This window comes from Anolis carolinensis, chromosome 5 (assembly GCF_035594765.1).
Source record: "Anolis carolinensis isolate JA03-04 chromosome 5, rAnoCar3.1.pri, whole genome shotgun sequence".
In the NCBI taxonomy this organism is placed as follows: domain Eukaryota; kingdom Metazoa; phylum Chordata; class Lepidosauria; order Squamata; family Dactyloidae; genus Anolis; species Anolis carolinensis.
The window spans coordinates 186,655,553-186,669,779 of NC_085845.1; the positions used below are offsets into that span (position 1 = coordinate 186,655,553).

The window sequence follows — 14,227 nt, forward strand, 5'->3', positions numbered from 1 at the left end:
ATTCAGTTTCTCTTTGTAGAAATGTACTCTTGATAAATGTATTTGTGTTCACCTTAGCCTGTCACAGTTTACAATGTAGAAATATCTAAAGTTGTTGAGGATAGGCTGAACCTGTTTAAATTAAATGTTTAAAATTGCTTGGAACCCTGAAGCTAGGCATTAACTTTGACCTCAGGATTATCATTTATTCAAGTAAACAGTCTTCTGCACATTCAAAAATTATAACCTAGAAAAGAGAAATTAATGGAATTATTTATTTATTTATTTATTTACAGTATTTATATTCCGCCCTTCTCACCCCGAAGGGGACTCAGGGCGGATCACATTATAACACACATAGGGCAAACATTCAATGCCCATAAACACATCAAACAGAGACAGAGAGAGACACGCAGAGGCAAGTTAACCTTATCCTGAGGGGATATTCGATTCTGGCCACAGGGGGGAGCAGCTGCTTCATCATCCACACTGACGGCACTTCCTCATACCAGGTCGTAAATTAGTTAATCTTGCCTCCCCACTTTTTATAAGTGGTACCTTATCTCCTACTTGATAGATGCAACTATCTTTCGGGTTGCTAGGTCAGCAACGAGCAGGGGCTATTTTTTATTTTTAATTGACGGGTGCTCACCCCGCCACGGGCTGGCCTCGAACTCATGACCTCATGGTCAGAGTGATTTAAGGCAGCTGCTCAACAGCTGCGCCACAGAATTCATATTCTTTGAGTCTCTTTAAGCTTGGTGATAAGTATTCCACCTATCGCTATGGGATGCTTGGGCTACAGTTGAATCTAACCAGTAAAATAGTGGAAGAGTCTTCAAATTCCATAACAAATGAGAATAGAGATGCCTACCATCGCCTCAGATTGTTCCCCACTTTCTTACTACACCTACTTTACAGTTAGTCACCATTGTGGATGATGGAGTGGGGTGTCTCAAAGCCAAACATCGATTATGGCTTTATTTGCCATATTCTTGGGTTCACCTAGAATTGAAGTTCAATTATTCTTTTTAAGCAAAAAGATTTGTTAGATATGTAACTGTCATAATGTTGCAGTAGTTTGTGTTTGGGTATTTTTTGTTGTTAACCAAGCCTGTAGTGATTAATTAATTTTTTTGTACAGGTGCAAAATGAATTCATCTTGGCCACAGAAAGAGATTCTTTTGTTGAACAGGTGCGAGACATTATTGAAAAGGCAGATGAAATGCTTGGTGAAGATGCCAGTGGGGAACCAGAAGGTGATCAAAGTATGGGCAGTATGCAGAACCAGGTAAAAAGTTTGATGTCTGTACTCATACTGCTAAGTCTATAGGGCAAGGCATTATTTGTTCTTTGTCATGAACTCCCTACTTCTTTCTTGTGCTTTTTCTCTTGCCAAACAGTTGTCAAAAGCTACCCCATCAACAGAAATTAAATTTTAGGAAATCCGGTGGTTTTTCAAAACCTTTTTATCTCCTTTTTGTGTTGTCTTGCTATCCTTCCAAATCAGTAATTTTGCTATAAACAGTCATGTATCTTTCACCCCATCTGTAATTTCTGTCAAATGTTCAATTTTTGTATTTTGAGTAAGTCCAAACCTGAGTCTCCAGTCTTTTGGTAGGTTAAAATCAACTACAGTATTTACTAGAGTCTAATGTGACATTAAATCTAATGCGCACCTCAATTTCTATAACCCTGAAACAACAAAAGTATTTTCTGCCTAATGTAATGCACAGTGGGAAAAGTGCACTCAATAATAATAATAATAATAATAATAATAATAATAATAATAATTTATTTGTAACCCACCCTTTCTCCCCTAGGGGATTCAGGGTAGTTTCCAACAACATAACAAATTGCAAACATTCAGTGCCAAAACCAACAAGTAAAATCAAATCAAATACAATACTTCTTGTAGTTTGGCCAAAAAAGGTTCGTATTACAGTTGTTGTCTGCTTAGAATTCCTTCTCTAAAAACAAAAGTGTTAAATACCAAAGCTTCTAGCAATGGAAAAGAACCTTGGGGTGCATCTATGCAGTAGAATGAATTCACTTTGATTGCCTTGATTCAATGCTATGGAGTTATGGGGCTGTCATTTGACAAGGCCTTGAGCCTTCTCTTTCAAAGAATGCTGATCCCTCACCAAACTACAAATCCCAAGATCACATAGCCATGGCCATTAAATTAGAGGTGACACATAGTAGTCACACCGTTTATCCCTTTTTTGTTGGAAAAAAGGGGTACCACTATTACATGATGAAGTAAAATGATGCCTTGTGTTCGCTGGTTTCTGTTTTTTTAAACTGCCTTACCTCCAAGGAAGGAGGGAGAGCTGGGCACTTATTTAAACTGTCTTTGAGGTTTGGTTTGGATTAGTTTTGTTTTGTTTAAAACTACCTGTGACAATTACATGAGGAAAGGAAAAAATCATTTTGGGACCCAAAACCAAGGAGTGAACTGATTATGAGGTGGTGACTATTACATGGTGGAATACAGTATTTTTATGTCAAATGCTTTGTACTACAGTAGAGTCTCGCTTATCCAAACTTCGCTTATCCAATGTTCTGGATTATCCAACACAGTCTGCCTTTTAATTGTCAGTGTTTTTGTAGTCAATGATGTCAATAAATTGCAATATTTTAGTGCTAAATTCATAAGTATAGTAATTACTACATAACGTTATTGTGTATTGAACTGCTTTTTCTGTTGATTTGTTGTAAAACTTAGTTTGTAAAATCATAACCTAATTTGATGTTTTATAGGCTTTTCCTTAATCCCTCCTTATTATCCAACATTTTCGTTTATCCAGTGTTCTGCTGGACCATTTATATTGGATAAGCGAAGCTCTACTGTATTTGCAATAACTGAAGGCATTTTTATAGCTAGCATTTTCTAGGATAGGATTTCAGAAAGTCAGCGTGGCTATTATTTTATGCCCTGCTGAGTGCTTGCCACTCTTGTCTTATAAATGGTGAAGACCCTCAGTGTGGCCTTATTTCATAGATAGGTGATCTTGTATTGGCAGAAGTTTTTACTCAAACCATCAAGGGATTTGAAGGCAGCTTTACATAGGGTTTGAAAACTCATGGGTAGTTAGTAGCATCTGCATTAAAATGACTGTAGGACCAGGTCCTCTGTACATGTGCATGCAATGTGAGCAAACCTACTATAATCAACCAGCATAGGAAAAGTAGTGATTTCATTATTTGAAAACAGTCTTCAATTGCTGGAAGAAAATGATCCAATACTGTGATCCAATACAGCTTGTTGGGGTGAGATTTTAGAGGTTCTGCCCAGTCTCTACTTCTTGATTTTCATACTCCTACTGTAGCATGTCTTAAAGCTCATTAACATCTTCATCTCCAGGATGATCATATGTTTTTAAATTGCTATTTTAATTTCTTGCAGAAATTGGATGAAGACTTTAAACAGCCAGATCCTGTGTCTTCCATTCCACAAAGAATAGGTAAATGTTTTATTTCCTACAATTATGGATTATTAGCCTGAGTCCCAGATCATTACTGTTCAGTTTAGCAGCAGAATGTTTGATACTTGTAGCATTTTCTACATAAGTCAATAATTTCCTCTGTATTTCTCTGACTTGTAGGTGTCCCTCCTAATTCATTAACTCAAGTTGTCCATTCTGCTGGAAGAAGGTTTATTGTCAGCCCTGTACCAGAAAGCAGGTTGCGAGAACAGAAATTTTTCACCTCTATTCCATCAGAAAATGAGCTTCTTGATGTAGGTGAGTTAACCAATGTTTCCAGCATAGGCCAGTTGCCACCACTACCAGAATGTCAGTGTATAGGCTTCTGAGAAATTTGGTTTTACAGGGGGGTTTTCTGTAAGGGAACTGTTTTGCTGTGTGAACAGTCATGTGCCTGAAACACTACCTCTCTGCTCATACGCCTTATATAGCTGTTCAGATTATATTTAGAGACACTTCTACAACTGACCTTGGAAGGGTGGCTTCACTAAAACCATTGGACCCACATGAAAAGAACAGAAGTGGTGGATTCTTGTAACACTTTTTCTCAAACATGCAGGAGTCTAGGTTTTATTTAGAAAAAAGCAACTTGTTTTCTTTGAGCTGATTTTTATTTCTAGTGTGGAGAGAAAGGAAGAATATAAAATCAAATAAATAAAACCGCGTTGTCTTAACGTCAGAGCCTTAAGTATTATTCAGTAAGTTATTCTGATTTTTTATCTCCTTCTTTCAGTTGCTACTTCCTCATCTCATGGTCCTGGAATGAATCTGTCTCACTCTGCATCATCCCTCAGTCTACAGGGTGTTTTTTCAGAGCTCAAGCATGCACAAATGACAGAAGGACCCAACACAGCTCCACCAGTTTTTAATCAGGACATGCCACCTTTCCCACCTATAGCTACAAGTGTAAGTGGTGGGTTGCCCTCAACATCAGTGACTGCTCCTTCAGTGTCCCTCCCTCCCTCCACTGGTGCTTCTTTACCAGCTACACAGATAGTAGAAAAGGTGACCACAGGGGTTTCACTGAATGAAGAGTTGTCAGGCTCCAGCTCTCTTCCACCAGTATTGCAGTCAGGGTCAGATTTAATTAGTGGTGTGGCTTCCAGCATTAGTGCACCTTCTTCTTTGTCAACAACTGCATCTCAGGCAGGTTCTGTTGCAGGAGAAATTGTTGCTAGTAGTAGCACCCCAGCTTCTTTAACTTTGCCGCAAATTGGAGTGACAGGGCCTAGTGTTACTATAGCAGGAGCTATGGCACCCCCTGTGACATCTCAAGAGGTTGGCAGTTCCAGTGTCATTCCATCACAATGCCAAACAACTGTCCCTGTTTCTTTGGCACAAAGCATGGTTTCACAGTCTACTCAGTCAGACACTAGCAGTTCTGTCTCCAGCCTAGCAGAAATGGTGGTGGTTAGTGTGCTGCAACCAAGATCAGAAAGTGGGCAGCAGCCAGAAAAGCCACAGCTAGGCATCACTGGTGGAATATCCTTGCCTCTTTCTGTGCCTATATCCTCTACAGTCCCATCTAGTATGTCTGGCTCCATCTTGCAGCCAGCTGGGGTACTTCCACTACCCATCCCACCTATAGTTACATCATCCACGTTAGCCCCAGTAGCAGGCATAGTGTCTACTCCGGCATTGCCCCAGGTTCCTTTACCTGGCATTTTGCCACTGGCACATCCAGTAGCTAATGTGCCTGCTGTCCAGCAAACTTTGATACATAGTCATCCTCAGTTGGCTCCATTGCCTAATCAACCACATACTCATTCTTTGGAAGTGGATGTTGACACTCAACCCAAAGCACCAGGCATAGATGACATAAAAACCCTGGAAGAAAAACTGCGATCTCTCTTCAGTGAACATGGTGGTGTTGGGGCAGCTCATCCATCTGTATCCTCAGAGACATCTCTTGTGGTGGAGACCACAGCCATGCCTGCCTTACCAACTACTGCTATTGCATCCATGAAACCTGTAGCACCTATTGCAAGTACCAGTGTACCACCATCCAGTTTGACACTTGGTTCAGCAGGTTTACCTGTCATAACAGCAGTTGCTACACCTGGACAGCCAGGCACCCCCATCAACAGTGTTCCAGCAACATGTGCTGCATCAGCAACAACTAAACCGGGGACCCCTCCTTCAAAACCTCCTCTTAGCAGAGTACCGGTAAGGAATCAAATGTTCTTATGAATTTGCTCTAAAACAGTGGTTCTCAACCTGTGGGTCCCCAGATGTTTTGGTCTTCAACTCTGAAATCCTAACAGCTGGTAAACTGACTGGGATTTCTGGGAGTTGTAGGCCAAAACATCTGGGAACCCACAGGTTGAGAACCACTGCTCTAAAACATGCTTGCTGAGGAAGTTCTAAGAGATGGAAAATGTTAATCATGACTTCCTTGGTCAACCGTTGTTCACACCTTGGTTATAGTTTAGCTCTTCTTCCTTGCCATTGTATTAATATACTGTATTTTTAAAGTTTTGAAAATTCTGCATCCCCTCTTTCCTCACTCTATAAAATGAGGAAGAATCAATGCATACCTAGCACACAAATTGTTTTTTTATTTCTATTCACATATATTATGTGAACCAAAATAATCAAGGAGCTAAAACAGCTCCTTATAAAGAAAGATTACAATATTTGGATCTACATATCTTAAGAAATGATAGAGATGTATACAATTTGGCATTGTGTAGAGAAAGTTGGATAGGGAAAATTGTTCTTACAATACTGGAATCTTTTGACATCTGAAGCTGATAAAAGAACATGTTTTGCACAGTGCATAAAGCATGGAATTTGCCAGATGTACAAGATAAAATATTTAGTCCTAACTTGGATGGCTTCTGTGGAGATGGTGTGTTTTTATTTAATTATAATTATATTATAATATTATATAACCACTGCCACCAGTATAAAGATGTTTCTATTTAAACGCTGCCACCTGATTAGTAAAGATGTTTATAATGCGGCCACCAGATGTAAAGGGGATTATCCACGCTTGCCACCACTATGGGAAGATATAGACACTAGCTACTTAGAGAGGAGACCTTTTAAATTTTGTTTTTCTTCCTTCTTCTTGTTTACTCTTGATGGTAATATATGTGACAGAAACTGAGATGTTAGTAAGAACAATAACACATTTATTCAGGCACAAAGCTTAATGGTTACAGTAACTTTCTCTTTAGAGGCACTTTAGTTAACAGTTGCAAGGCTAGAATGAGGTGTTTCAAATTCCTTAAAATATCACTTCTTTCTCTACTGCTCTAAACTACAGTCACCCTGTGAATTACAATCACAGATTATCTGTTCCTTATCAGGAGACAGACTACCTTAAAATAAGTCACCAAACTTATCTTAAACTGACTCAAAAATAAGCATTTGAGCTTCCCTGATCCCTTCAACAGAGGATCAGTCTTCACTGGACCTCATCAGGGCACAGACTAACTGCTTCTTTTTCAAACCTGCACCTCTCCACCAAAACGGCAGTTGGCTCCACCCACTGCTCCATGGCAACCAACTCATGAGTGCAGAGTAACTGAAATATTGACCCTTTTAAAACACCATTAAACATGACATCTGTAAACTAAAAAAATCACACTTCATTACAGCTTCAAAAGTGAATTAGACTATTTCATGCAGGCTAAAGCTGTCAGTGGCTACTAGTCGTGATTCCTGTATCAGATGTGATATATTCATGAATAGGGAACACAGGTGCTACAATTACTTGTGGGCTTCCCATAGACATCTGGTTGACCCCATTGCCAGCAGTGTCAAATAGGTTGTTCATCCCTTATCTGGAATTCCCAAATCCAAAATACTCCAAAACCCTAAATTGCCTTCAAGTGTAGCTGCACTTTTGCTTTCTGATTGTTCGGTTCATCCAAACTTTGATGCATGCAGAAAATAATTAAAAACGTGTTTATATAATTTCCTTCAACCTATGTATAAGCTGTTTAGACTTGGGTTCCAACTCCAAGATGTCTTATTATGTGTATGCAGGTATTCCAAAATCTGAAATAAAATTCAAAATACAGAACACAACACATATGGTCCCAGGCCTTTCAGAAAAGGGATTCTCAGCCTACATACCAGATAAACTTTTAATCTGATCAAGGATTTTCTTATGTTTTTATAAGTGGCCAATAAAACAGAACACAACACATATGGTCCCAGGCCTTTCAGAAAAGGAATACTCAGCCTACATACCAGATAAACTTTTAATCTGATCAAGGATTTTCTTATGTTTTTATAAGTGGCCAATAAAATTGCAATATCTTCAATTGTAGGATGAAAACCTAAAGACAATTGTTTGATGACCTGTTTAAAATAATTTTTGAGAGACTGCAGTTAGAAGCTTTTTAGTATATATGTTTGCATACTTTGAAAAGTTGGGACATGTACCATATTAATAAAATTCACAGATCCCTAGTGGCTTCCTTGAATTTCCTAGTGGATTTTAGAAGGCCATTATTTTGTAACCTTCTGTTAAACCTCTGGTAGTTTAACGGATGGTCACAACAGTTTGTTTCCTTGGTAGAGATCCTGGTATCAGTGTTGCTTGAAGCATAGGGCATTCAGGATATTCTCCATGGAATTCTCTATATTCCATAAAGGGACAGGTGTTAGGTGTAACAAGTTGTTTAATGTATGAAATGACAAGTTGATTATTTTTGTGTCTATAAAGCCAATTTGAGATGTACACGTTCAGTAATTATGAGGAAAGATAATATAACTGGCTAAGCATGCAGTAGACTTTATAGTATGAAGCCATATTTTCACTACGTTTATTATATTTGAAAGATAAACATGGGCTGTATCCCTAATACAGAGGTGAGGGAAAGAATATAGATTTGAGAGAAAAAGAGGTGACTTGAGTATTTGACAGTGTTTTGTATCAGACTTTATATAGCAGGGATGTTATGGGGCTCCAACTTCTCTAAGCCCACAGCCGAGATAGAATTGAACATCTGGAAGATCCCAGAGCTATATTAATCAGTTAATTTTATATTTCTCCTTTTCTACAGTGAGTTCAAGGTATATATGGCTGCCTTCCAGAGTTAAAAATTAATCAAAATTGTCAAATCTGAAAGTAGATAGTAAGGAGATCTCATTATTTTGTTTACCAAAATTGTATTTTAGTTAGGATTCCAAACTGATCTCTCCCCCCTCCCCCGGGTATTGCTTCATAGAGTGACATGGTATTCAAGGGTGGCAAAAATGTTTCACTATCTTACATGTTTAGCTTTGAGATATTTTATGTTTTTAAGATGGAAATATTTGGAATGTGCTGTCTCATCTGCCTGTCTAACTGATGTGCCTCATTCTATTGTCTGATCTAACAATGTTTGAACTCTTTGCCCCCCCCCTTTTAAGTTTGCACGTCTCAGCTTCTTTTTATAGGACAACCAGCACACTTTTTTAGAAGTCAGTTTAAATAAATACACACATCCACATCCTCCTTCAGTGTACTTCTAACTTAAAAAATATTTTTAGCAGGCACTTGGAAATAAACGGTATTTTCTACAGATATTTCAGGTCTGTTTCATAGACTTTTGCACCACATTATGATTTAAGGAGTGTTACGTGGCAAATTCCTTGTGTAAAAAGGGAAGCTACTTATCCAGATTGGTCCTTATTATATATAAAATGTGTAACATAGCATTTAAATAATAATTATTCAAGGAAACTAGAAATAAAGAGAAATAGGAAAAACTTGAAATTATACTGAGAGCATATACTCATGTATAAGTCATTCTCGTATATAGGCCGAGGGCAGGTTTTGGGTGCAAAATTATGGATTTTGATATGACTTGTGGATAATTCAAAGGACATTCCACAGTGAGGGGAAAGAGCTCGCACTACCTGAGGGCTAGCTGTCCCGGCTGCTGCCACTCTGATTCCCCAACCAGGTATCCAAAAAGGCCAGGTATAATCCCATAGAGGAGAGAGTAGAGGGGGTTGATGCTTCTTTTAGGTTTTCCTAGGATGGACTAAGCTTTTGCCTTTGCCCTTCTACTCAGATATGAGGATGGTTCCTTCTATAATCACTATGGACTCAGATTTTTTGGAGTGTTTTTTAAAAAACTAAAATTTCTAGACTTACACATGAGTATACAGAGTTGAATTTCATTTCCTCCTGGGAAAAGAAGCAATAAAATGAAAAGAAATATGCATTCCATTTATAGTTGTTGACTGAATTAAAGCATGTTGTATCACAAATATTTCCACTTTGAGTATCATTTTGGGGTTTTGCTCCTTTTTAACTTTTAGAAAATGGCTATTTTAACACATAAAAAAGAACCTATGTTGATAATAATTCTTACATACTGAAACCTTTACAGGATGAACATGTCTACTCTACAACTGTATGATCTTTCTCTTCTGAGACTGAACTTGAATTTCATATCTATTCATAGGGACTACCAGTAGGTTCTGAACCTCCAGCTGGCACTCCATCCAGTGAGCAGTTGCCACCTTTTCCAGGACCTACACTAACTCAGGTGTTTTACAGCTATCTGCTTCTTTTTTCCCTTTTCAAAGAGCATGCTGAAATTAAACTCTGTTGCATGACACTTACTCCTTTACTTTCCTCCCATTACTTTATTCTTGAATATTTTAGTAAACACTGAACTGCTCCTAATTTAGATGTTTATCTTTGGCAATTGCAGTGCTGTAGTATGAACATATCCAAAGAAAGAAATGATAGTCACCAAACTGTTTTTGTGTACTGGTTTAGAGCTGCTGTGCTTTTTTGGAACTTGGGTTTTCATGAATTTATTCATATGTGTGGTAGATGATTATTTTATAAGATAATCTGTTTTATAGTAAGTTAATGTGCTCAATGTGAGGCATTCCATGCTTGATGGAAGGTTCTTTGCTTCCTTTGTTAATTGGTGGAAGTAAAGAACATACCTCCCCATCAAGTTATGTTTATGCATATTTTGCTGTTCTGTACTTTGGGAGACTTTTACCCAGAGAATGAAAAAGCCAGTGAAGGTGCTTCACAGTATCTGAAACAAGTGATTGAGCAATTTGGTTGTAGTTGGCTTGTGTATGTCCATGATCGGAATTGATTTCAGTCCATAGTACTAAAGTGTGTTTTTGGATGCTATGAAATGGAAAATATGAGATGGTTGTGCAAATGTGCACCAGCTAATGGCAAGCTTCCTGAGCGTTTGAAGGATTTGACGGTAGAAGTGCTACCAAGTTTCCTATCCAATGTGTACTTTCAGAGATTTGTGGTTCCAGGGAACTTTGTTTGTATAAACTGCTGTTAATGATGAAAAATGTGCATTAAAATAGAGGCTGCTCAGGTCTCTTGTCTTAACATGCTGTAATTTTCATAATGGGTTTTGATATTTTGCCCTTTTACTTACCAGCCTATTCATTGCCCAATGTATAGTTGTTGAACAGAAATAATTATTTTCCAGAACTTCATTATACCTTTCAACAAGGCCAGTACAATTCATGAACACCAACCCAACTTCTTTCACTTTGTTTAACCTGAAATAGGGTGTTAGCTTGTGTTTATGTCACAATAAAATAGTCAACATATAGAACTGTTTTGAAAGTCGATCTGTATGTTTGTGGCCCTTCTGATTCAGACCAACAACTTGGATTGAACTTGGTTAGCATAGTCAGTAATAAGCAATGATGGTATCTGTCTTCTGCAACATTTGGAGAACAAGAATTAGGTTATCCTATTTGTAAAGGGCAACAGCTATAATAGTTGCCTTTTGTTCCAGTCCCAGCAACCTCTGGAAGACCTGGATGCTCAGTTAAGAAGAGCCCTGAGTCCAGAAACAGTCCCAACAACATCTACTCCTGCCTGTGTAAGTGTTTGCTGTTCATCAGCCACAGCTTCATGTGGGCTGATAAGAGTTCTCATATGAGATCAAAGGAGATCAAAGATTTGCAGTGTTCAGAAATTGCATGGTTCCCCTCCTTTGAGAATGAGAGGGATGGAAAAGTTATATCTGTTAATTCTACTATGGAAAAGGGTAGTGTTTCTGAGAGGGTGTATCAGAGAAGGTGGATTCTCTGCTTGGGGAGACATTTCATTAGTAATAGCTGTGTCGTGGCACATAATGGAACCTGTGTTTTGGACTCTATTGCCACCATCTTACTGTTTTTCTTCATATTTTCTATAGTAACATGAATGCTTTTAAGTGGAAGGGCAGAGCATAATAGAGTAATCCTATAACAGACCTGCAGCCTCCATGTGCACATGCCATTGTATTCAAAATCTGAGAGAATGAGAAAAGCAAGTGTTCAACAGTGGAGTTGATTTGGAGTTTTTCCTGACAGTAGTTTTCTGTGTTTTAAGGGTTTTTTTTGTGTATAATAGAATGCCCAGGCACATGAGCTTGTACCTACAATCAGGCGTGATGACTCTCAGGACCAGTAAGAATGAATCTCTCTGGAATGAATCCAACTCTTGAAACAAATTTAGCTTCCTTACAAGTACAACTGTAGGCAAAGAGGCCTGATTACCAGCTGTGTAGCAGGCAATAGTGGCACTTTGGTCATATGGAAGTTACTTTGAATTAAGAGATTTGTTCAAGTTACATCAAGTTACATTATGGTGCAGATTCTTTTGAGTTGTTTTTATATGTCATATATTAGGTGGGAGGCTTAGTGAACGGATTTGACTTGCTACTGTGATACTCTTCTGTGTATTTTGCTTTGGTGTCTGAGGCTTAACAAAACTATTGAGTCCTTTTCAGTAATCTCTGTCCTATTATCCTGGATTAGAAAAGAAAAAAATAGAGAGAGAAAGCTACGCTGATGCCAACATAACTTTGTTTTCTTTTCATAGCCTGTGCCATCTGTAGCTTCTACAGCAATTACTGGAATGGTGCCTGCACCAGAACAGCCTTCAAATACTGGTAAAATCTTTTTGATGGGTAGTAATGAAAAGTAAAATGTATTGTCTGTTACTGCTGAAACTCATAAATAAAACCTGGATTATAATAGGATTATAATAACAGAAGATGTATTTTTGGAACTTTTACCTCAACACCAGAAGCGACTTGCAGTTTCTCAAGTAGCTCCTGACACCAAAAAAAAACCCCAACAACAACAAAACAAAAAATGATCCAATTTCTTACAGTATTGGAGTAATACAATGTGAGTATGTGCTCTGCAGCAGCCAAGGTGTAAGGGCAAATGATGAATTTATACATCTGATGAAATGGCCTGCAGCAATGTATTGGTATTCAGAGTAACATATTTTGTTAGGTTGAGTATTTTCGGTGGGAAGTGAATTCTCCATTTACTCTTACAATGTTTGATTATGCCATAGTCCAGCATGCATGCAAAATCTGTCATTTTGTCAGTGTAGCTTATTGGAAAGATTCATTCTCTCTTTTATAATGCTAGATTATTCACAAATCCCAATAGTTATGTAATTAGATAACAAGATGACAATATTTTCAGCAACTTTTGCATACACTAAACCTTAAGATGAACACTACTGGAAACAGGTTCTTGGTATTGTTTGTATTGGATAGTGTGATAATTGCTGCTTCTTTGTTTGGGATATATTGGAGTGAACTATATTTTTATAGTTTCTTCTTACCTCCTTTGCTTTATGTTTCAGATTCTCAGGATGAAGAAAGGTGTGCCACAACCACAACTGCAGGAGTTGCAGTTCTTAAGATGGGTCGTTTTCAGGTATTTTTGAGAATTCTTTTGCACTTTTTGCCATAGTTACATTGTGGTTTTGGTTACTCCTATTTTATATATGGTGAAACTGAGTATGGAAGAATATTATTGTGCTTGATGGGATATCAAAGACCCAACATGTATCTAGTATAGTTTCTAGATCCAGGGAAGTCATGCTACTCGTCTATTCTGCCTTGGTCAGACCACACCTGGACTACTGTGTCCAGTTATGGGCACCACAATTTAAGGGAAATGTTGACAAGTTGGAATGTGTCCAGAGGAGGGCGACTAAAAGGATCAAGGGTCTGGAGAACAAGCCCTATGAGGAGCTTAAAGAACTGGACATGTTTAGTCTGTAGAAGAGAAGGCTGAGAGGAGACATGATAGCCATGTATAAATATGTGAAGGGAAGTCATAGAGAGGAGGGATCAAGCTTGTTTTATGCTGCCCTGGAGACTAGGAGGCAGAACAATAGCTTCAAACTACAGGAAAGGAGATTCTACCTGAACATTAGGAAGAACTTCCTCACTGTGATAGTTGTTCGGCAGTGGAACGCTCTGCCCCAGAGTGTGGTGGAGGCTCCTTTTTTAAAAAACAGAGGCTGGATAACTATCTGACAGGGGTCCTTTGATTTTCCTGCTTCTCAGCAGGGGGTTGGACTGGATGGCCTGCGAGGTCTCTTCCAAATCTATGATTCTGTGATTTTATGATTCTACATACTACCACTTAAATATTACATAGAAATTTTAAAAAGATGTATATTTGACCTACAAAATTATAGAAATCAAAGCCATATACTGATAGATAATTAGTTGGTATTTTCATTTTGCAATACTGGGTAACATATAGATATACAGTATAAACTATTAGCCATTGATAGTGACTTCTGTCATATTTTTTTCATTGCCATTTAAATCTGTCTAAATTTGCAGTTATTACAGTTTATGGTAATGGCTTTTGCCATTAACTAGGCACTTTATATTGCATTTGATTCATGTTCATCAAAACATTAGTTGCTGCTAAACATCCTACTGTAACCCATCCCAGCAAAAGGAGCTGGGTTAGGGTTAGGGTTACCACATACTGCTTCCATGTGT

The 14,227-nt window shown here is 38.1% G+C and overlaps 1 protein-coding gene across 1 annotated transcript in view; it reads left to right on the forward strand.

Moving 5' to 3' along the window:
- wnk1 (WNK lysine deficient protein kinase 1) overlaps positions 1-14,227 on the forward strand; it is a 131,766-nt gene that overhangs the window by 91,676 nt on the left and 25,863 nt on the right. Inside the window, 8 exon segments of the mRNA XM_062981130.1 lie at positions 1,124-1,270; positions 3,389-3,446; positions 3,588-3,725; positions 4,201-5,633; positions 9,881-9,964; positions 11,210-11,296; positions 12,283-12,352; positions 13,066-13,139. Coding sequence (XP_062837200.1) covers positions 1,124-1,270; positions 3,389-3,446; positions 3,588-3,725; positions 4,201-5,633; positions 9,881-9,964; positions 11,210-11,296; positions 12,283-12,352; positions 13,066-13,139 — 2,091 coding nt within the window.